At 34.8% G+C, this 21,873-nt stretch overlaps 1 protein-coding gene across 4 annotated transcripts in view; it reads right to left on the bottom strand.

Annotated features, from left to right (window-relative positions):
• Positions 1-2,559: 2,559 nt before the first annotated feature.
• The window catches only part of LOC106666617 (regulator of G-protein signaling loco), a 37,171-nt gene continuing 17,857 nt past the window's right edge, over positions 2,560-21,873 (bottom strand). For 2 of the 4 annotated variants that reach the window (XM_014393918.2, XM_014393917.2), the window contains exons 4-14: positions 16,986-17,072; positions 13,039-13,260; positions 12,807-12,971; positions 12,432-12,764; positions 11,787-11,984; positions 11,610-11,721; positions 9,990-10,114; positions 9,848-9,928; positions 8,018-8,141; positions 7,854-7,945; positions 2,560-4,394 (exon numbers count right to left, since the gene is read on the bottom strand). In XM_014393918.2, coding sequence (XP_014249404.1) covers positions 4,047-4,394; positions 7,854-7,945; positions 8,018-8,141; positions 9,848-9,928; positions 9,990-10,114; positions 11,610-11,721; positions 11,787-11,984; positions 12,432-12,764; positions 12,807-12,971; positions 13,039-13,260; positions 16,986-17,072 — 1,887 coding nt within the window. In that variant the 3' untranslated portion in view covers positions 2,560-4,046. The remainder of the gene's footprint in view (positions 4,395-7,853; positions 7,946-8,017; positions 8,142-9,847; positions 9,929-9,989; positions 10,115-11,609; positions 11,722-11,786; positions 11,985-12,431; positions 12,765-12,806; positions 12,972-13,038; positions 13,261-16,985; positions 17,073-21,873) is intronic. The other 2 variants (XM_014393920.2, XM_014393919.2) reach the window with 2 other exon arrangements.

The raw sequence follows: 21,873 nt of genomic DNA, 5'->3' as shown, positions 1-21,873 counted from the left end.
ATGGAATAAACTTTATATTTGTTATCGCACATTGCATTTTTCTTATTGAGAGTACCTGAAATATGTGTACATAGATATATAGATAGAAATGCTTTATTTTACAATTTTGTACATGTCAATGAAACATATTTATAAAAGAATATACAACTTGGAATTAAATCCATCTGTTGTCAGAGATTTTATCATTAAATTCACTAATTTCGTGGTCCGCTTGACCAATTAATATATTACAATTAATTAAGGTTTTTAGTTGAGAGAAAAATGGCAAAAAGGAGGGAAAACTCATAAGGTGGGGTTGAGATGGGAAGTTGATGTCCGAGTGGATCGGGGTCACGATAGCTCAAGTGGTAGAGCAGCGGCGTATCTAGCCGAAGGTTGTGGGTTCGAATCCCGCTCGTGCCATTGACTTTTTTTCATCTCAACTAAAAACCTTAATTAATTGTCAAAATTTGAAATTAAAAGTAGAACTCTGGTTATACATGTATTAATTGTACAATATAACAATAATAAAAATAAATACATAGAAAAGTAACGAGTTTTATCTTCTAGATCATTAACTATTTTATATGACTGTACTATGTAATAAAGAAAATGTGTATAAGAAATTAAAAATTAAATTCCTGGACTAAATGTATCTATACTTCCAAGCATGGCGAGAATGCCTTGTGAGAGCCCGGGGATCCAAATCATTTAACAGCTCGATGATTTAGACTCTTGAGAGAGTGATGGAGCCAAGGTGTAATAGATGAATCTCTCCTAAAATCTAACACTCAGCTAAGAAGGGAAAAACTGTTTCAATTGACGGCAAATATGCGCTAATATGTTCTTACATCGTCGATAGGTAACGAGATACAGAAAGTGACTGATTAGTATGCAGAGAGAATAAATGCTTAAAAGCCTGAAATTCGAGGTGTTTCATATTGTCCAGGATAATGATTGGTACATAATGAAAGAGTAGTAAAGAAAGGAGGTAACCATTGAAGGATCGTCGGTGATGTTAAAAACCATGTCAAAAGAGATGTGGAAAAAGTGGGCACAGCAAGAAAGTTCTACAGATTCTACAGAAAGTTCTTATTATCACCAACATTACAAGACTCCTCTTTGCTCATGCCATGTGGTTCATATTTATACATGATTAACTGTAGAACATCGCCAAACTGTGCAATGTAGAAAAGAGCCTTGATCATATACGAGTGCGCTGCACTGAATATGGGGCCCAGCGAGACCAATTTCTGAGAGAAATGGAGGCCCTGGGGCAAGTAAAAAGGCCACTAAACTTGAGCTCGCTGCTGGCAGAGGGTGACATGAAAGTCTATGACGCCTTGTTCAAATACTTAAAAACTGTGACATTAGTGTTTAAGTTGTTTACTCGATTATTAGTCAATTTATTCACTAATTTCGTGGTCCGCTTGAACAATCAATATATTACAATTAATTAAGGTTTTTAGTTGAGAAAAAAGTCAATGGCACGAGCGGGATTCGAACCCACGATCTTCGGCTTGATACGCCGCTGCTCTACCACTTGATCTATCATGACCTCGATCCACTCGGACACCAACTTCCCATCTCAACCGCACCTTTTGAATTTTCCCTCCTTTTTGCCATTTTTTTTAATTTAATGATTAAAAATGAAGTATACTTCACTAAAGCTCACCGTGGCCATTTTATTTGTCGTTGAGAATCCTACCCGATTACACGACATTTGAAATATAGCAAAAAGGAGGAAAAATTCAAAAGGTGGGGTTGAGATGGGAAGTTGGTGTCCGAGTGGATCAAGGTCACGATAGCTCAAGTGGTAGAGCAGAGGCTTATCAAGCCGAAGATTATGGGTTCGAATCCCGCTCGTACCATTGACTTTTTTATCTCAACTAAAAACCTTAATTAATTGTAATTAGTCAATTTATTCATTTACTTAGTTAGATAGTTAGCCACTTAGTTTAGACACTGGCATTTCAATAGATCTGGCTGAATATCCCTGATAAAGCAAAAACCAATGACCAGGAGAAATAAAACATATTCTCATATTTGAGGTTTCAATATGTACAGACTACAAATTATTTATTTAAGAAAGAAAAATATAAGGCTGTGGCCATTTCCTGGATGGTACTGGTGGGTGAATTCCTGTCTTTAAGTCAATTGGTAGTTCTCACTGCATTGTATGAGATAATTCGATATCCTTGTATGCTCTACCTAACTTTTGTGTTTTTTAACGACCACTTTTTACAAACGAGAGGAAAATTGGATCCATTGTAGATAACAGCTTTCATTTGGAAGTCCCGGGTACCTTTATTTTTTAAATTTTATAAATAGACTTTATATTATTTGTTTTTCTAAACTTTTCAATTAGCAATGGCAATATTCGACATTGATACTTCATTGTGTTGATTCAGGAAAAGTACACAACGATGTAATTGAGTTAATGTATCAACCATAGAATTTATAATGACTGTTTGTTCGTCATTAGTCGACGAGTGGATGTTCAATCTTCAAACCAGGTGGCTATAAATTAGTGATCAACTTGTGAAATAGCGCACTACAAGAAACATTGTGAACGATGTTTTTATTTTTATTTTCAAAACAAAAGATGGTTACATTTTATGGCTGTAATTTATAACATTTTCATAACTGTAGTGTTTATAATGGATTAATTCCTTGAGTTTATAATAAAAAAAATTAATTAAATAAATAAATGGAAACTTGGAATGACTGCATTTAGATTTTTTTTTTAGACAATAGAAATTTTTTGTGTCATTTGTTAGGCCACTTTAGATATAGGTTGTTTTTACCAATAAAATCCATAAATTTAGCAAAGCAGGATTTTTTCGAAAAAAAAATTATTTAACATTTTATTTTATATAGACGTAATAAAATTTAAAAAAATATTTTTCAGAAAAAAAAATCCTTTGCGACTATGGCACAATGTTGCCAAAATTATGGATTTTATTGTAAAAAGACAACCTACATTCTTCTAAAAGTCCTAAAAATTTACACAATAAAAATAATCAATAAAAGAAACACAAAAAAAAGTAAAATTAATGCATAAACTACAAAACTTATTTAGAGTATTTATAAACTACTCAATTTTGAGAGATTAACAATCAAAAAAATAAGTTTAAAAAACACTTTCTTCCTTACATTTCGTACAAGAAGTACAAAACATGTTTTTACGGTCAAACTTTGATACCTTTAAGGTTATAAGATGTTTGGATATAAATCGTTCTGTGAAGAAAAAAATAATAATAGCAAATCACGGTTTAACCGCGCTCTTTACATAAAATGAACCTTTGACTATGCTGATTTAATTAAATAAATAAAAGTTTAATAAATGAAAAATTGGACTCTGATTAGAAAAATAATATTATTTTTAAATAGTATATACAAAAATAAAAAATAATTTCCCTTTCAAAACGGGAGCCTAAAATATCAGTGCAGAATATAAATTTCATAATAATTACAACTCTCACAAATGGTCAAGATGTAAATATAATAACCAAATGCGATATAAAAATTACAAAAACAAATATAAAAATAAACGTATTAGTATGCAATTAAAAATAAGTTAGAAAGAACGATAAACCTTATTAAACTTGGTGAAAATATTTACTTGAAAACTGAAAGCTCTTCGATTAGAGGGACAATTTATATAATTCAAATACTTTAGTCGTATTAAAGAAGAAAACAACTTATAAGTAAAGGAATAAATTAGTAATTTTATACTAGACTGAGAATATTTATAATTTACATTTCTCAAAAGGCCACCAAAAGCCTTGCCTTAACAAAAGACTAAGAAATAAAACATCAGGTATGGTTTAGATTAAACCTACTCTGATTAATCCTTTAATTAATTAGGCACAATACAAACTGTATAATTTAAAAAATCAATAGTATTTAGTTCTATACAGTATACTGGTAATTTAAACACACAAAAAAAGGTAAAAATACATAATTACATTATGTACAATAATTAATTACAAAATGACAAAACACATTATTAACTTTAATTTATAAAAGAATAAGTGTTTTTATCAAACCCATTGTAATGAACCTTAAACAAAACTGCTACTAGGCTGGTCCAGGTATACCGTTCTGCGCGTTCTCGCCCTTGGTTTAGGCTCATTCAAACATGTCCAAGATGTGGCGCCTGAAAGGTTTTTCGGCTTGGGTGGAAGAGGCGGAGGTGGGTCAGTCAATTGCGGCTGGTGATTTTGTAGATGGACGAGATCCTCTAAGGATGTCTCGGTGAAGTGATATTCGGCTGGAAATGTTTTATTGGTGTTTTCATTATCACAATTACCGTTTGATTCGTTCGGGAGGAGCTTGGCATTTGATTCTTCGCCATCACCACCTCTCAGTTTACACAATTTCTTTCCACCTTGAGGCGAATTTTCTTTGTCCTGCCAAAAGAATTCTTTTTAAAAATAAATCAACAGATATATTAATTTTTTTTAAATCACATCTAAACAATGTTTAACTAAAATTGATAAATTTTACTTCATATAAAATAATAAATATACAGTCGAACTTCCCATATTTTACAATGCGAGTCTACAAATCAATTCATTCACTAATTTCGTGGTCCGCTTGACCAATTAAATTATTACAATTAATGAAGGTTTTTAGTTGAGATGAAAAAAAGTTAATGGCACGAGCGGGATTCGAACCCACGATCTTCGGCTAGATACGCCACTGCTCTACCACTTGAGCTATCGTGACCTCGATTCACTCGGACATCAAGTTCCTATCTATCTCAACCCCACCTTATGAGTTTTCCCTCCTTTTTGCCATTTTTCAAGGAGGGAAAACTCATAAGGTGGGGTTGAGATAGGAAGTTGATGTCCGAGTGGATCGAGGTCACGATAGCTCAAGTGGTAGAGCAGCGGCGTATCTAGCCGAAGATCGTGGGTTCGAATCCCGCTCGTGCCATTAACTTTTTTTCATTTCAACTAAAAACCTTAATTCATTGCTACAAATCAATGGTGCACACTTAATCATAGGTTTAAAGACTAAAATTCATATAAGCCTTGGCCAATATGCCACTGTCTTTCAGGTTAAGAAGGGCTGAGTAATACCATCAAAAGAATTTATTTGGGCTAAGGCATGGATCATTGGTAGTGACGTCCAGAGCCATTTGGGATTGCATAAAGGTCCTATCAGACATTAGGGACAACAAATTACCCTTGTTTGGTGGTTACATAGGGCAGAAGAGCAAAGATGAGGCTGTTAAATTGATCAAGGAAATTTTGATGAAGACATCAATCGACCCTAAACCCTTTGCAACATATCAAACTGCTAAAAAATGAAGATCTGTAGATCCATCAGAGAAGGTTGGGTTAAGAAGTCCTTGGTTAAAATGTTAATCCAAAGGTCACTGCAGAAACCAATGGCGGAACTACTAAAACATCCTAGGTAGAACAAGAATGATAATAGGACTGCTAACTGTACCCTGCAGAGGCATATAGATAGAATCCAGAAAAAAGAAGAAACAGGAAAACATGTCCTCTGCTGGTGCAAAGGCCTACGCAAGCTGAGATACTTACTCCTGGGAGTGGAAAAGCTAAGGCCTGAAGGATGAGGAGTTCTTAAGCTTTGGGATCTGAAAAAAGGCCTTAAGCTTGACAAAGAGCTCAATAGAAAAATATTGGCCACAGTGATCAATGTCGTAAAGAGACTCCTTTTAACCTTAACCATATGTCTGATAATATACCCTGCCCACTTTTGTTCTCGCTTAGACTATGGTTCCTTATTTTATGACAGTGCAGCAAAATCCCACAGAAAAAAAGATACACACAATACAGAAGGTGGTAACTTGCAACCTCTCCTTTCGTTTTCACCATAGACATAAATTATTCAGAAATCGTGAGATGCGGTCTGGTGAGATTAGGTTTCAGAAAAACATTTTCTTTATCGTGCCAACGTTTCGATCTTTATTGAGATCATCTTCAGGGCTCAAAGTGTTTGTCTTCTGTCTAATTGTGCCATTCTTGCGTGTTGTGGTGAGAGTGCCAGTGAGATTTTGCTGTTTTATGTTTATATACGTTGGATTTTGAAGGGGTGGAGAAGGAAGTCGATATAGAAAAGACATTTTTGTATAAGGCGTCGGCTTCTTTGAGGTGAAAAGAACTGACGAAGGGAAACAATGTGTTGGTAATGGTTCGGCCAGATTATCCTTTCAGGATTATATAGAAAGGGATAAATAGGAAAAAGAAAGCTAAATTGTTAGGAAATTAGATTATGTGAAAAATATTTGATGTGTGGAATGTAATGTGATGATATAAATATGTTATCTGTTCTGTAATTGATGCTGTGTTTATCTCTGTTGATATAAACCATTTCTAAGAAATTACGTTTATGTTTGTTTTGTTCTGTATGTAATATTTTTGGATTGTTGAAGTCAAAATTGTGTTGGTGTTCAAAATGGTGGGTAGCGAGTGCTGTAGGATTTGGCTTAGGTTTTTTGCAATCATAGATATGTTGCTTTACTCTCTTGTCCAGATATTGAGATGTAAGACCGATGTAATTTGCCGGACAGTTTAAACAGTTGATCTTGTAGATTACGTCAGATTTATTTGTTATTGGTGTGGGATCTTTAATTTTGGAAAAAAGTGTTTGGATTGTTTTTGAAAGCTATTTTGAAGTTATCGGACGAGAGAAATGTGTTTAATTTATGGGATAGGCCTTGAATAAATGGCATGGAAATGTATGCTGGTTTGTTTTTGATAGACTTAATGTAGTATTATTAGTAATAGTGGATGGTGTTAGTGTTGAGTTGTAATTGTTGATTATTCTGTTAATTATGTGTTTAGAGTAGAGATTGTTATGGAGGATCTGTTTGTATATCTTTATGTTCTTGTGGTGAAATGATTTTTTCCAGTTTCCACATCCTAAATGTATTTATCAAATGTAAACAATGTTTGTAAATCCCAGGCCCTGAAGATGATCTCAATAAAGATTGAGATACGATCACGATAAAGAAAATGTTTTTCTGAAACCTAACACACCAGACCGCATCTCACGATTTCTGAATAATTATCGATTAGCAGTCACTAATCACCACACAGACATAAAATTGAACTGGCTGGAATTCCAAGTCCAACATAGACATCAGACTATTGTTTCCTGTTTTTATGCAACAAAGACTTAGCTCTTAGGAAAGTAATGTTAAATGCAGCAAATTACACTCTTAATTGTGACAAATCAAGAGGAAATGTACAGACAACTGGACTTATTTTACAAGCCAATACAAACATAGTGCCTGTGTCTGTTTATTAACGGCACTTTCCTGACTAAAGTCCGGTTATTAAAAGTGTCCACTTGGGAAAGTTCGAGTGTATTTTTACACTTAAAAAAATTATCAAAAGACAAAAATATATGCATAAATTGTTATATCAGTTACAGTGTTCTTTCACTATTATTAAGCACAGTAAATAAATGGCGTAGAAGAACCTTAGAGGTTCATGTCATGCTACAATTATACTAAATTACATGTTCTAACTACTCGTAAAAAGTACACCCACTTCCAACTTGCCAGCTTTTAAAGCCTTGTAAGGAACTTTAAAATATACCTTAAGCAACGACAAACATGTAATTCATAAGTGGTATTAAGCTATTTCATATCAGCCGGAAGTAAAACACAGTGTAGTAAAATAAATTAAGTGCTACACTAAATTCAACTTTTAAAAAATAAATAAAAAACGTGCTTCACTCGTGCATTGGATAGCGTAAACATTTACCTTAATTGTTTTAACCCCAGCCAATAAATATAATTCAGTTTTGTTTAAATGTAAACCTCTCTTCATTATTCTTTAAATTATATAACCGTAAATCTAAAGTTGTGTAGCTTTCTTGGTATTTACCTTCAAAAAATCGGGTAGCTCAAAATTTATTTCTGTCCCCCTCTGGTCTTCCAAACGAGACCTTTGGGCTCTTTTGAGCCCCTCATACAACACTAAAACATATCGAGTAAATACAATCCATGGTTTATTATGGAATATTAAAATAATAAATTCAATTTAATTACCATCACTTTCTGATCTGCATTCAACTTTACTACTTGGTTTCAGTTTTGCTATTAACGGTGGCAGCTTACTTAATGTACTTTTCCTTTCATTTTCTTCTCCTTTATGATGTCCTTTTTTTGGCTTCTGCATAACAAAATAAAAAATATTTGAGTTGTTCAATTTAACTAGCAAGAAAAATTACTTTTACAATACAATCAAGTCTTGTTACACTAACAATTTGTCTTTTGTTCTATTTTTTGTGTGATCATTTTCACCTCTACAATTTTACATTACCGATGAGTGCGCATGAGTAAGGTTAGGTGAGGTTAAAGCTAAGAATTGCAATTCACGTTGGAAAACTTACTGATTTTAATTCACTCTGACCATAAGCATTTGAGAGCTCGAAATCCAGATAACTGCTGTCCCGGGTCCAACCCAGAAATCAACATAAGAGAAGCAGGAGAAGGGAAAGAGCAAGCAGGACATGAGAGTGCTCAACGGACACCCGCCAAAGCCGCATGGTAAATTTCATTTATCCCCTAATATAAAGCTTGTCTTTCAAGGGAATGTCTTTAAAGGAATATATGTGTACTATATTCGCTTTTTCAATAAAAGTGTAGGAAAGTTTAATTTGTTTTTACTTTGTTCCTTTCCTTTTATTTTAAGACCCCTGTGCAAACTCTGCTTCTTAATTACAGGGGTACTTAAGTGTACTTTGAGGTCCGAGGTAATAAGGTGAAAAACGTTTGAGAGTAGAATCATAGTTTTCATCCACTGAATTGATGTACTCACTCTACATTTAACTATTCTTATAGGTTAGGATTAAAGATGCATTACATTAGGTTGGGTTAAGGGTTAAAGATGCATTACGTTAGGTTGGTTTAAAGATGTGTAATGTAAAATTGGGTAAGGGTTAAATGTGGGTTGTTACGTTAGGGTTAAAAATGTGTTATGTATGTTAGGTTAGGTTGGGTAAGGTTTAAAAAATTGGTTAGATTGTGGTTAAAGATGTATTATATTAGATTTGATTGGGTTAGAGATGAGTTACATTAGGTTGGGTTTAGGGTTATGTCAGGTTTTGTTGGGTTAAGGCTAGGAAGGATGGATTATGTTAGGTTAGGGTTAAAATGTGTTATGTATGTTAGGTTAGGTTGGTTAAGGTTTAAAAAATTGGTTAGATTGTGGTTAAAGATGTATTATGTTAGATTTGGTTGGGTTAAGAATAAAGATTAGTTAGATTAAGGATGGTTGGTTTAGGGTTAAAGATGAGTTACATTAGGTTGGGTTTAGGGTTGTCAGGTTTTGTTGGGTTAAGGCTAGGAAGGATGGATTATGTTAGGTTAGGGTTAAAATGTGTTATGTATGTCAGGTTAGGTTGGGTAAGGTTTAAAAAATTGGTAAGATTGTGGTTAAAGATGTATTATGTTAGATTTGGTTGGGTTAAGAATAAAGATTAGTTAGATTAAGGACGGTTGGTTTAGGGTAATGTAATGATGAGTTACATTAGGTTGGGTTTAGGGTTATGTCAGGTTTTGTTGGGTTAAGGCTAGGAAGGATGGATTATGTTAGGTTAGGGTTAAAATGTGTCAGGTTTGATAAGTTGGATTACGTATGGATTAGGTTAAGAATGATTAGGTTACATATTCATGATTCTATGTTTTTTCTAAAGCGTTTCATGAAGAAAATATGTGAGTCCGAAGTGCATATTTTCAAACATCAACCTAAGTCTTTAGTAAGTCGAGTTGTAGATAACATGAACTGGAACTGTCATGTACTGGGTCCGTCTACACTTGCAAGTTTCAATGTCATTGTGGAGAGACTATTGCAAATATCACCATTTCAAAACTTACCCGCTTATCAATAAATGCCGAATCTCTCCTTAGGAATCTTCCTAGAATCCCCGATGAGCTTTCAGAACCCCAATCTTCAGACTAAAACAAGTAAACATTTTAAGACAAGCCCAAAAAATTTAACAGCACCATTTTTACTTACTCTCACAGATCCCTGCTCAGATGGCACTACGTTCGCTTCGGCTTTTCCATTAAGCAATTCTTCAAAAACTCTATTGGTAATTTCATCGAGTGACTTCCCTTTGTTACAATCATCTAACCTCCAACCTAAACAACACATTTAACTACATTAAAAATAAATAAAGAAAGAAAACTGTATATTCCAACCAAATATCAGACTAACTAAAAATGAGCTTTATCACCTTACTCTTCCACAGCCGTATAGCAGCTTTTAAGAAATTTCAATGCATTATAACACAAAATTTTATAACTATGTAATACCATAACACATTACATGAATAAAATTAATCACAAAATACAATAATTTTGCCTAAATTAAAATACTACTAACATCCAATACATATATTATTATTTATCAGCTCATTTTAATAACACCCTGAGGTTTGTGTACATGAGAACATCTTACACAAATTACTCAGAAATACAAAATGAACAATTGTTGCCTTAACATTTCAAGGGTAGTAGGAGATTGATTCTGTGATAGAAGTTTTCTTTGAGATTGTCCTAAAAATACTTGAGCTACCATGACTTCGATAGTTCGATCCACTCGGACACCAACTCCCCATCTCAACCTACAACCTTTCAAATTTTCTCTCTTTTGCCATTTTTTGGTGTCGGAGAGGATCGAAGTCACGATAGCTCAAGTGGTAGAGCAGCAGTGTATTTATCCGAAGGCCATGGATTCAGATCCCGCTCGTGGCACTAGCTTTTTCATTTCAACCAAAACCTTACAAAAAATATTAATTAATTGAAATAAGTAATTTGGTCAATAGAACACTAAATATAATGAATAAATAAGACGTTTCATCCATCCTTAAATAATTCCTCCAATCAGCGGGTTCAAGGGAAAGATCTTTCATCAAATTGATGTGGGTCTTGCGGCTTCTGTTCAGGAGCCACTTCTTACACCATTTCCTTTTCGATTTTTTGCTTTTAATATATAAATAAACAGAAGCATAGCACCATTTTGAGAAGGTAATTCACTGGTTGACGTTCGGAGCGACTAGCTGTGGAGCGGTCGTGAATGCCCCCTCAAATTTCAGGCACTCCAAATGGAGCTATACGGCTTGGCGCGGTTCCATTTGGAGGAATTGTGAACCTTAAGTCCTTAAGTTTCATGTGGCCTGGTGTTATTAAGAAGAATCAGCCCCTTATAGTTTACCAATGCTGGACAAAGATGTTGCATTTTTCCGTACATTTTGTCAATTTCTTGGCAATATTTCTCTGCTGTGATAGTTTCACCACAATTCAGGAAATTATAGTAGAACAACCCCAGCAGTACACCACCAGTCACCATAACATTTTTTAGGTGCAGACTTGGTTTTGGAAAGTATTTTGGCGCTTCATCCAGTTCCATTTTGTCCAACTACTTGTATGCATCCTGTTATCGTATAGAATCCATTTCTGGATCGCATGTGATAATTTGATTGAAAAATGGATCAATTTGGTGGTATAAACAAATATCGAGATTTAGTGTTTTGATACTTTTGACAAAAGAGTATATTGTGCATAGAACAATTTCTAAATAAAATAGAGCAGCGAGACAAGTTATAATGAAATATCTGTTTGATTGATTACTTACTCCCAATTTGCGATAAGCACTCAGTAGGTGTGCTCCGTGTTAAAACCTGGATACGTTGACTATCTACATGCGTTACAGACAAACTAGGCTCAAGGACTTCGTTTTCACTCATCTAAAACATTTCAAATGACATTTTGTAATAAAAAGTTGATTTTAGTTTTTCAATAAATTACCTACCAGACACAAGGTGACCATTTCCAGTTTGTATCCGTATTTGTTCAAAATTGGCCTTAAAACCTGACTCAGAGTTTTACATTGTTTGGATTTGACGGCGACCGTTTTCCTGTTGGGCAAATCGAGCCTGAAAGAAACTCTCCTTTCAATTTTAACCTCTTGCCCACTTAGAACACTGGCGTCCTCGTCTAAAGGAACCGTCTGGAAAACGTTATTTGAAATTAGTAATTTTATAATTTGTGGTAAAGGCACGTTAAAAAAATAACTGAGTAGTCATGAAGTTGTGTCATTTACAAAAGAACTGGCTGCTAAGAATTTTAGCGAAAAAATAATTCCTCATTCCATCCATTCTTGAAATAGTTGAAATTAATAATTTTATAAAAATACTGATTATCAATAGGATTTTTTTTATCGAGGAATCCAAAACACTTCCAAAAAAAATATATATATATAATAGTTACAATGACTCTTTATGTTGAAATGGAAGTTCAATGAATTGCTTTTATGTCAAATAACAATTAGTTTTAAATTTAATTACAGTGATGAGCGATTACGAATGATGATAATGTTCATACAATGGGTTCAAATGAAATAGCAATGCTAAAATACATTCTAGGATGGAAAAAAAGAAGATAAATTTCCATTTACTTTGTTCAAATAACTATTAATGATGTGAAAATCGCTATAACAGAGTGCTCTTTTGTCTAATAGTCTGGTAATGAGATGTCGAACAGTGTGATTTGGACGGGTATGGACAACAGCTGTTGACCCATCAGGCAACACAACACGGCACAGTCCAGTCGATAACGGTACATCCCAAGTTGTTAATGATGAACGGCTGCTGCTTACAGAACTATTGTCTTGTTCATAACTGTTTCCTCGATCTCTTGACTTTGCTCTTGCCTTTCTCGTCCAAGGTAGCAACGATTTTCTTCTTCTATCGTCCGCATCACTTCTTGACTTCTTAAGCTGAGAATAAAACTAAGTTATTACATAATTCGTGTTACATGGAATAATACATACTTTTGGGTGCGATTGTGCTATAGAAAGTTGCAAATCGGAGTTTTCAGTGCTAACTGGCAGTTCTTCCCCCGCTAGAACTCTAACCACACATTCTTTGTACAAATCAGACTTAATAAACCTCGGGTAGCTGTCGAACTTCATTAAATTGAAAATCTGCTTTTGCGCCTGAAATCGTAATAAAACAATGTTGTAAAAAAACTATCGATGAATAACAAATTATGACAGAACAAACCTGAAGAAACAGATTAGGAGATGCATCACTCAGAAGTTCTTCAGTGACTTGCCTGGCATAAGAATCAACATTTACTGGCTCCAAGGCTCCCAACGCCAAGTGCCTATTAAATATTTCCTTGGCCTTTTGCTTTCTCTCTAAAGGATCCGCAAGTTTACGGTATTTTTCGCAAGCAACCCAAAAATAAATGTTTTCGTGGCTGAATTCCTTCTTCAAAAATTCCTGAAATGTTTAAACTTAAATTAAAGATCTATAAAAACAATGTATGAACACTTTTAAATAACAAGTGAATATACAACTTGTGACTGATTTTTTCAATCGAAAGTCATTTCAATTATGGATTTCACGGTTATAATTTTTTCCCCCCAATCCTATCCAGAAGACCAAAGATATGGAGAACTCAAGACACCTACTTGGATCCTAATCCGCAATGAGTACAATAAATACTAATTTGACAGATTTCGGCTTATTAGATGGAGAGGAGCTGTCAGCCAAGCATCCAACATACAAAGAATCTAATCTTTCAATCAAAAGTCCTCCACTGCATCCTCAACACTCCACATGTCACTAACTAAACTATCCGCAAAGACCTAGACATCCCATTCTTGATGGATATGATCCAAAATTTAATTCCACAACTTCCACTTCAAGCTCTTCTTTCACAGCAATCCACTAGCTCAAGCCCTCTCTTAAGTCAAGTCCCTCACTTACAATCCTCCATGCCGCCTAAAAAGAGAGTGGCCTCCTAACACAACCCTAAACCTCAGCCAATAATCCTAAACATTGAGAGCAAGCAGCAATGGCCGGCTCCTCCTCCGTCTCCGTGATCGGACAGATTCATCACATCTGTATATGTACAGAAAGCAATATTAAAAAAAATACTCATGCAATATATTAGTACATAGAGCTAATGTTGCATATGGTTGCATCGCCTAGTGGATCTAAGATATACTTCAGAATTCAACACAGACCCACAGCTTATGTCAGTAAAGAATAGGCAGACCAGGTCAACCGGAGATCATCAAACTACCTACACACAAATTGTGTAAAATGCAAAACATCTAGTCTATCACAGGAGCAAAGTGCACAACCATACCAAGGGAGCCCACTCTTAATTACCTTGACATTCTCCTACTATGTACTACATCTGCCAAAAACCTTATGGACATACTGGAGCTAAACAATTAAAAGAACAGGCTTATCTACTATCAGTGTTACAAGTCTTCCAAACAGAATTACATGTCCATGGAAAGTAAAACCTTAATGGCAGAAATGTGTGGTGATTGCTGACCGTTAATCGATAATTATTCACTCAACAAGTAAAACTCAACACTAACACCATCCACTATTACTAATAACACTACATTAAGTCTATCAAATACAAACAAACCAGCATACATTTCCATGCTATTTATTCAAGGCCTATCACATAAATTAAACACATTTCTCTCGTCCGATAACTTCAAAATAGCTTTCAAAAATTATAAAGCAATCCAAACACTTTTTTCCAAAATTAAAGATCCCACACCAATAACAAATAAATCTGACGTAATCTACAAGATCAACTGTTTAAACTGTCCGGCAACTTACATCGGTCTTACATCCCAATGTCTGGACAGGAGAGTAAAGCAACATATCTTTGACTGCAAAAAACCTAAGCAAAATCCGACAGCACTCGCTACCCACCATTTTGAACACCAACACAATTTCGACTTCAAAAATCCAAAAGTATTACACACAGAACAAAACAAACATAAACGTAATTTCTTAGAAATGGTTTATATCAACAGAGATAAACACAGCATCAATTACAGAACAGATACATGTAAACTCAGTCGCAGCTATGCCAATATCATTAATCAAATTCAATATAGATAACATACATATATCATTACATTACATTCCACACATCAAATATTTTTCACATAGTCTAATTGTCCAACAATTTAGCTTTCCTTTTCCTATTTATCCCTTTCTATATAATCCTGAAAGGATAATCTGGCCGAACCATTACCAACACATTGTTTCCCTTCGTTGGCTCTTTTAACCTCAAAGAAGCCGACGCCTTATACAAAAATGTCTTTTCTATATCGACATCCTTCCCCACCCCTTCAAAATCCGACGTATATAAACACAAAACAGCAAAATCTCACTGAAACTCTCGACACGACACGCAAGGATGGCACAATTCCACAGAAGACAAACACTTTGAGTGAGTAGAAATACTTTGTTTGAATATAAAATATATTTTGCATTGTATAAATTCACTTTTCCACATTCAAAATGTAATTGTTATATGTAAACAATGTTTGTAAATCCCAGGCCCTCATAAATACATAAATATATAAAATCTGATAGGCCCACTACCTTTGAATTGTAAACAAATTAACACAAAAACTAGTGAAGAAATGCACAACTTTCAATCCTTAACCAAAAATTTGTTACACCAGGGCTTACAGGAATAGATGGTAATGTAAACCCAAATAAGGAAAATAAACAAAATATTTAAAATAAAAAACTGACACACCTTGTCAATCTTTTTCAATAGCACCAGTCAGGTATAGTGAGTATGATAGAGTCAGGGTCGTAACATTATTAGCGGAATGAAAGTATGAGCCAGTACGAAGTTGCTGTAGAGTGTAAATCACTCTACAATAGGAAGGGTTCTTCAGCACTTCAGGGCTTCACACTAGAAAGCCAGGACAGGATCGACCTAGGTCTACGAATGAGAAACGATAGATTCCTTCGTCATCAGGTTCTATGAAACCGGAAAATGAGATAAGAAATCTGATAAGAATGAAATGTTTCGGATGTCTATTTCCTTCAGGACTGAAAGAAAAAGGCTCAATGAAAATAATCTCAGGGCCGGAACCCGGCTCGTGGACCTCACAGCTCAGAAAATGGCTAGGCTTCAATTCGAACAGGAACATTGGAAGATTGAGGACAAGTTCACTTCACAGAAGGTGAGAGTTGGTCCCAAATTTTCAGATGGGCATAATTTCATATGGAGACACTCAGGAAAAAATTACGCCCCATTGTTTCTCCAGTGACATTCCATTCATTGATATTCTGGAGTGGCATTTCCTTAGACTCACTGAATTGGTTGTTGTGCGAGGAAGATCTCTAATTGCACAGAGGTACTTTCAAGACGTAATCGAAGAACATGTAGTGGCAGGTTCCTGCTAATGCAGGAGAATGCCAAGCTTCAAAGATGACAACTACATGAATGAGGTTGGAATTGAGGCCTGCTCAATGTCCAGATTTAAATCAAATTGAACACATTTCGGACTTACTTAAGCAATGAGTGCGACAGTGAGACCCAGGTCCTAACACCCCAGTGTTCTGTTAGAAACAGCTAATCTTGATGAATGGGAAAGAATTCAAGATTTTATCAGAATTCTTTTACAAGGAATGCAAACGCATTTAACGGACATTACTCGTGCCAGAGGTAGAAATACCAAGTATTTAATGAAATTTTTTTTTTTTTTTTTTTTTTACTTTTTTAGAATTAGAAAATAAACTTTTATTTTAAATTCTTATTTTTACAACCAAACCTATTTTTGGTATGCCGAGTAATAAACCTAAATACATAAAAATTTAAGGGTGGTGTGTTTATTTTGTCCACTAGTACAGTTGACTAACTATCACAAGATACAATCTAAGATAGCTATAACTGAAACCTTAGACCAGTTACTGTACTGCTCTCTCTGTGATAATTTTTTTTTCTTCATAACATTACTTTAGGTTTTATCCATAAACCCAAGCTTGCCAGTGAAGATTGCAAAATGCTGACAAAAACGAGGACAGGCAGGCCAGCGTGATTAGAAATGGCCAAAGTACAGGAATAATTTTTAGTTTAATGGCCTCTTTTATATACTTGCATCAGTGCATAAAAAAATTTGACAATATATAAACAACAAAAATGTTATTTTTCTACAAAAACTTACTGCAAATGTATGCAATCCAGCAGGATCCTCCAAAAGTTTCTCGAATGATGTAGCCCAACATGACACTCCCTCATCTCTACCCCCATGCTGCAAAAGAAAAACAGAATTATATTTAAAAGAAATCATAAACTACTCAATAGATATGACGAAAATTTCATATATGCTTGAAACAATAAATTGTTCACATATTGTATTAACAATTTTATCTCTCGAAGTTGTACTATACAAAATAATATGTACAATTGACTTAATACTTATTAACATTCGAAAACAATTTCTTTGCCTAATTAAATTCAAGTAGACAGTGATTGGGGCAACAAACGTCCAAGGCAAATGTAAATATGAAAGCAAACATTACACACTGGATATTCTTGACCTATTCCAGGTATAACACAATTTATAGCACGACTTTATTGTCGTTACCATTTAATTTTACTACTTTATTTCTTCTAATAATAAGCTATATCTCCACAGGATGGTGCTAGGTCATAAAACAAACAAAACAATACTGTTTGGTAGGTTTGGTGTCTCTGTCGTTGTTTATCTATTGTCACTGGTTTGGTTTGTCACGTTTTGAATTCTTGACATATTCATGTAGTAGAAAAACAGATTAGAGAGGAAGTAACAACAGAAAATAATAATGTAGAAACCTCTAGAAAATAGTTTTGAATATGTTAGTTATAGCATATATATTGGAGCATACTTATGCTCCAATATAAAATGCTCACGAAAAGTCTAGAAGAATCTGCAGTGATAGTAATAAATTAGAGAAACTCAATTCATAAGTGTAACGTACAAGATCTGTTACAAAGGAAAAAAGGGGTTAAAATCCAAGAAAAATGGAATATTGTAATTATGAAAAGCTCTGAAAGTGAAGAAGACACAACGAGAAATGTTAGAAATGGATAAAGTAGATGTTTGATAAAGTAGATAAGTAAAGAAATCCTTCAGGATAGGAAAAAAGAAAGAAGATTAGGTAAATTGGGTACTAAAGACAGAACCGGAAATTATGAAAGAATAGTTGAAAAAAAACTTGTAATCAAATAGAATCAGGGATTATACAGGGTAATAAATGTTACAAGTATGGTCATACCATCTCTACGTGTGACAGGAAAGAAATGACTTGTGAAAAATATGAGACATAATAGTACAAAAATGAAAAAAAGAAGGGATGTCAGTTGCATAAAAAAAGAGAAGGGGGTGGACAAATATGGAATGATCCAGATATGTGAAGAAATCAATTCAAATTGGACAGGTAAACTTCGGAAGGGGAAGTTTAGCCTTGGAACTTGGCCTGGGCAAAGAAGATGGTGAAAAGCCAAAACACGACAAACCAAAATGATCAGAGACAATCAAACTGCAAATATCATCATCACACAGATCTCAGCTCAGGAGGACTTCTTACAATAATAGAGACTGTGACTTTAAATAAAAATTTAGAACTTGGTATTCATTCGATACACATCTGACAAGTATAATTGTGAAATGTATTTTGGACACGTACATGGCATTGAAATGAAAAATAAATTTTATTCTGGGACTTGGAAGTCCACTTGAATAATTAACAGTGAAAAAAGTATTTACTTAGAGATTCAAGACTGATAAGGTTGTAAAAAGAAGTCCATTTACAAAATATGTACATATAAAGTGAAAATGGGGGACTGCGGTAGCCGAGTGGTTAGCATGAGAGACTTTCACGCCGCGGTCATGGGTTCGATTCCCACCGTCGCCTCTGGCCCTTTTTTCACAATAGCCCCCCCCCCCAAATTTGAACACACATATACGAATTGTCACATGGCTAATATGCATAGTTCATAACGCAAAAAAAAAAAAAAAAACTTTTCTAAGGAACATAAATTGAAAAGGACAATTAAAAATCTTCAGTGCCAATTTGTAAGGAAAAGAAATAAGAGGCAGGAGTTAAACGTGTAAAGGGATGGAGCCCAGTGGAGAGAGTAAGGAGGATGATTCTATAGGTTGTAAGTACGGATGAGGAATGAACAAGGAAGTTTGATGGGAGTTTTTCAGAGCATTTGAAAATGTGGAAATTATGTATGGGGAAATGGGAAGATGTATGACAGAGAAGGAAGTATTGCCTGATGTAGGAAGGGTATAACCACTTCGTCGGGTAACAGAGCATGTGGTACCTCTTTAAGGAACTGACGGAACTGATGGAGGGTGAAGAGCAGTGGATATCTGGTATGTTACAATATTCTTACAGGACAATCTGAAAATGTAACAGTAAAAAGTGATGACAATACTATGGAAGAATACTGGCATTACAGAACTGATGGAAGAAATCTGGGAATATGGAGCAACCGGGACAAGATCTGATCAAGGACAATCCCAAATTTCTTTATATTGGGACAGTAAGCAATGGGTAATAGTTAATTGTTACCATCCTCCGAAGGCCAATTCTTACTGGTACACTGTTGGCTCAAAATGGGATAGAGGAGCTGGAGTCCTCGGGATGATACAAAAACCAAACTGACTTTGCACGTAGCTAAATAAAGATAAAGATTTCCAGTCTGAAATCATAGCAATTGAACACTGCACCAGAGAAATGAAAAGGCTAGAAACACATTCCACAAAGTTAGCCATTTTATCTGACAGTCAGGTGGCATTTAAGGCCTTAGCCTCATGCGAAGTAAAGGAAAATGCATATAGAATTGTATGGAATCCATGGCAGAAGTAAGTGACACAATGACCTGACCCTGGCATGGGTCCTGTGCATTCGGGACAGAGAGGCAATGAGGAAAATGGACAAGTTAGCCATAAAAGGAACCAATATGAATTCTCTAGACCCCGAATCCTACTGTGGCCTAGCACCTTGCCACAAAAAAGGACACAACAAAAAATGGATCCTTAATGAGTCCAAAACGTGGTGGAGCAACACCCCTGGCAGAGTCACAAGATGACATTTATAGAAGTGCCATCATAATTGCAACAGAACCAGAGTTCTCTTAACAGGGCATTGCCGCTTAAGAAGGACATGGAATGGATAGGAGTACTGACAGAAGAAATACTTTGCAGACACTACCAGGAAGAAGAGGTACTATCACTAATTATAAACATAGGGATTGGAGGTAAGGAATGAAGGATCCAAAGACTGGGATTTTTCCATGTCCGTTTTCAGTCAAAATCTAGCCTCAATTGAGGGCCACAGGCATGATCTCATACTGTAGCATAATCAACCAAGTTGATGAGTAGGTCTGCAAATCAATGAACACATTTTCACATGCTATTAATTAGTCATTTGATATAAAACTAAACATTTTGGTTGTGTAAAAGAGCAAGAACTTTTCCTCACTGAAGATGGCACAAAGCCGAAACGCAATTGGTAACATCAAAAACCTGCGATTGTAGACGACGCAAGTAACCCAGTGCCGATACAACATTATCAATCCATAGTGTGTAACACTTAAAAATTAAATGGGTTCTGTTTAAATATACATTTATCGCTAAAACCGTCCATGCTTATTTGATTTAAAAAAAGGAAAGTCTAAATTTGATTAAAATTTTAGGCAAACAAATAAAAAACTTATCCAAACAGTCTAGGAGGAAAAATTGGAAGTTGATTTCCGGGCTTTTTTGATCTCGGGACAATTTGATAGATTTTTTTAATGAATCAGAAGTCCATGTTTTTGAAAGGCCGATCTATAAGATAGACATTGGAAGCAGCCCTTATGTCAATCTCTGTCTACTTAAAAGGCCGGTTCTAATAAACATTTTATGTTAATAATACTAATAATATTGTGTACAAATGTTTTTTTTTTTTTTTCAAAAACACCGGGGCTTATATGACCTCTGCCCTCTGCTGTTGCGAGTCCTCGTAAGTTAGTGTTCCAAAGTTCCTTGGTGCAAGTTCGTTTCCCCGAAAGTTGTTTTGATGTAAGTTATCGGCCTAAGACGGCTCGCCAGGAAGGCAAGTAGGCCTGAACTAAGTTGGGTTTTTCAGCTCGTATTGAGCTGTTTTTGAGCTTTCCTGTTGACTCAAAATCGCTTACACCGTTAAAGAAGTAGAAAGAGCAAAACTTAAAACTAAAATATAATTAAGAACAATAATAAACTAGGTAAGCTTCGTGTAATTTATCTAACCCAGAAAATCGTTGACAAACGAGGGTGGCTCTATGTTGAAAGTTAAATCGAATTTGATTAATTTATTACAAAAAAGGACACTTCTTCAAATAATATTAAGCAATTATTAATGCTTGACTGGATTTCTCAAATTTAAAATAGTACATATAAAAAAAATAATAAACTTACAAAACTAATTCTGCATCGTTGTATAAAAAATGTCCTGTTATACATCATCGTCATAGATGTTTCAACACCACTTTGCCAATCATTTGAAAATGGTATCCGGTTCAAAACAAATACGAGATTTGTATAAAAAGCGTGCTAACCGGGCGAAAATCGTATGGGATTACGAATAGAAGCCGGAAAGGCAACAAAGGAGGGGTAAAGGAATCCAATTAAGAGTGTCAACTTGGTGCAGATTTATATCAGGATGATAAATTGCAAAAATTAAAATGTACAATGAGTTCAAAGATGTCGGATCGGAAAATTGTCCGTATTTGAAAAAAATCAATTTTTGATCATCCGTAAAAACATACTTGCGGCTTAATCAAGAGATTTTTTATATTTTTTACGAAAGGTTTTCAAATAAGTCCGTGGAAAATGATCATTCCGAAAGCGTTAACATATGCATATAATTTACCCTGATTTATTTATGAAACGCAACGGCATTTTACTAACTAGTTTGTTTTGGTCCAAGTTCCGTCCTACATGTTTTCTTATCCTTATGTTTTGTTTATATGTAACCCTAAACTCTGAGACATTTGTTTGTAGCGGTTTTGTTTATTTTTTCCGATCAACTTGGTCTGTT

The sequence above is a fragment of the Cimex lectularius genome, unplaced genomic scaffold, assembly GCF_000648675.2.
Source record: "Cimex lectularius strain Harlan isolate CLEC.00 unplaced genomic scaffold, Clec_2.1 scaffold173, whole genome shotgun sequence".
Taxonomy (NCBI): domain Eukaryota; kingdom Metazoa; phylum Arthropoda; class Insecta; order Hemiptera; family Cimicidae; genus Cimex; species Cimex lectularius.
Note: the sequence above shows the minus strand (reverse complement) of the source record. Positions and strands in the feature narration are given on the sequence as shown.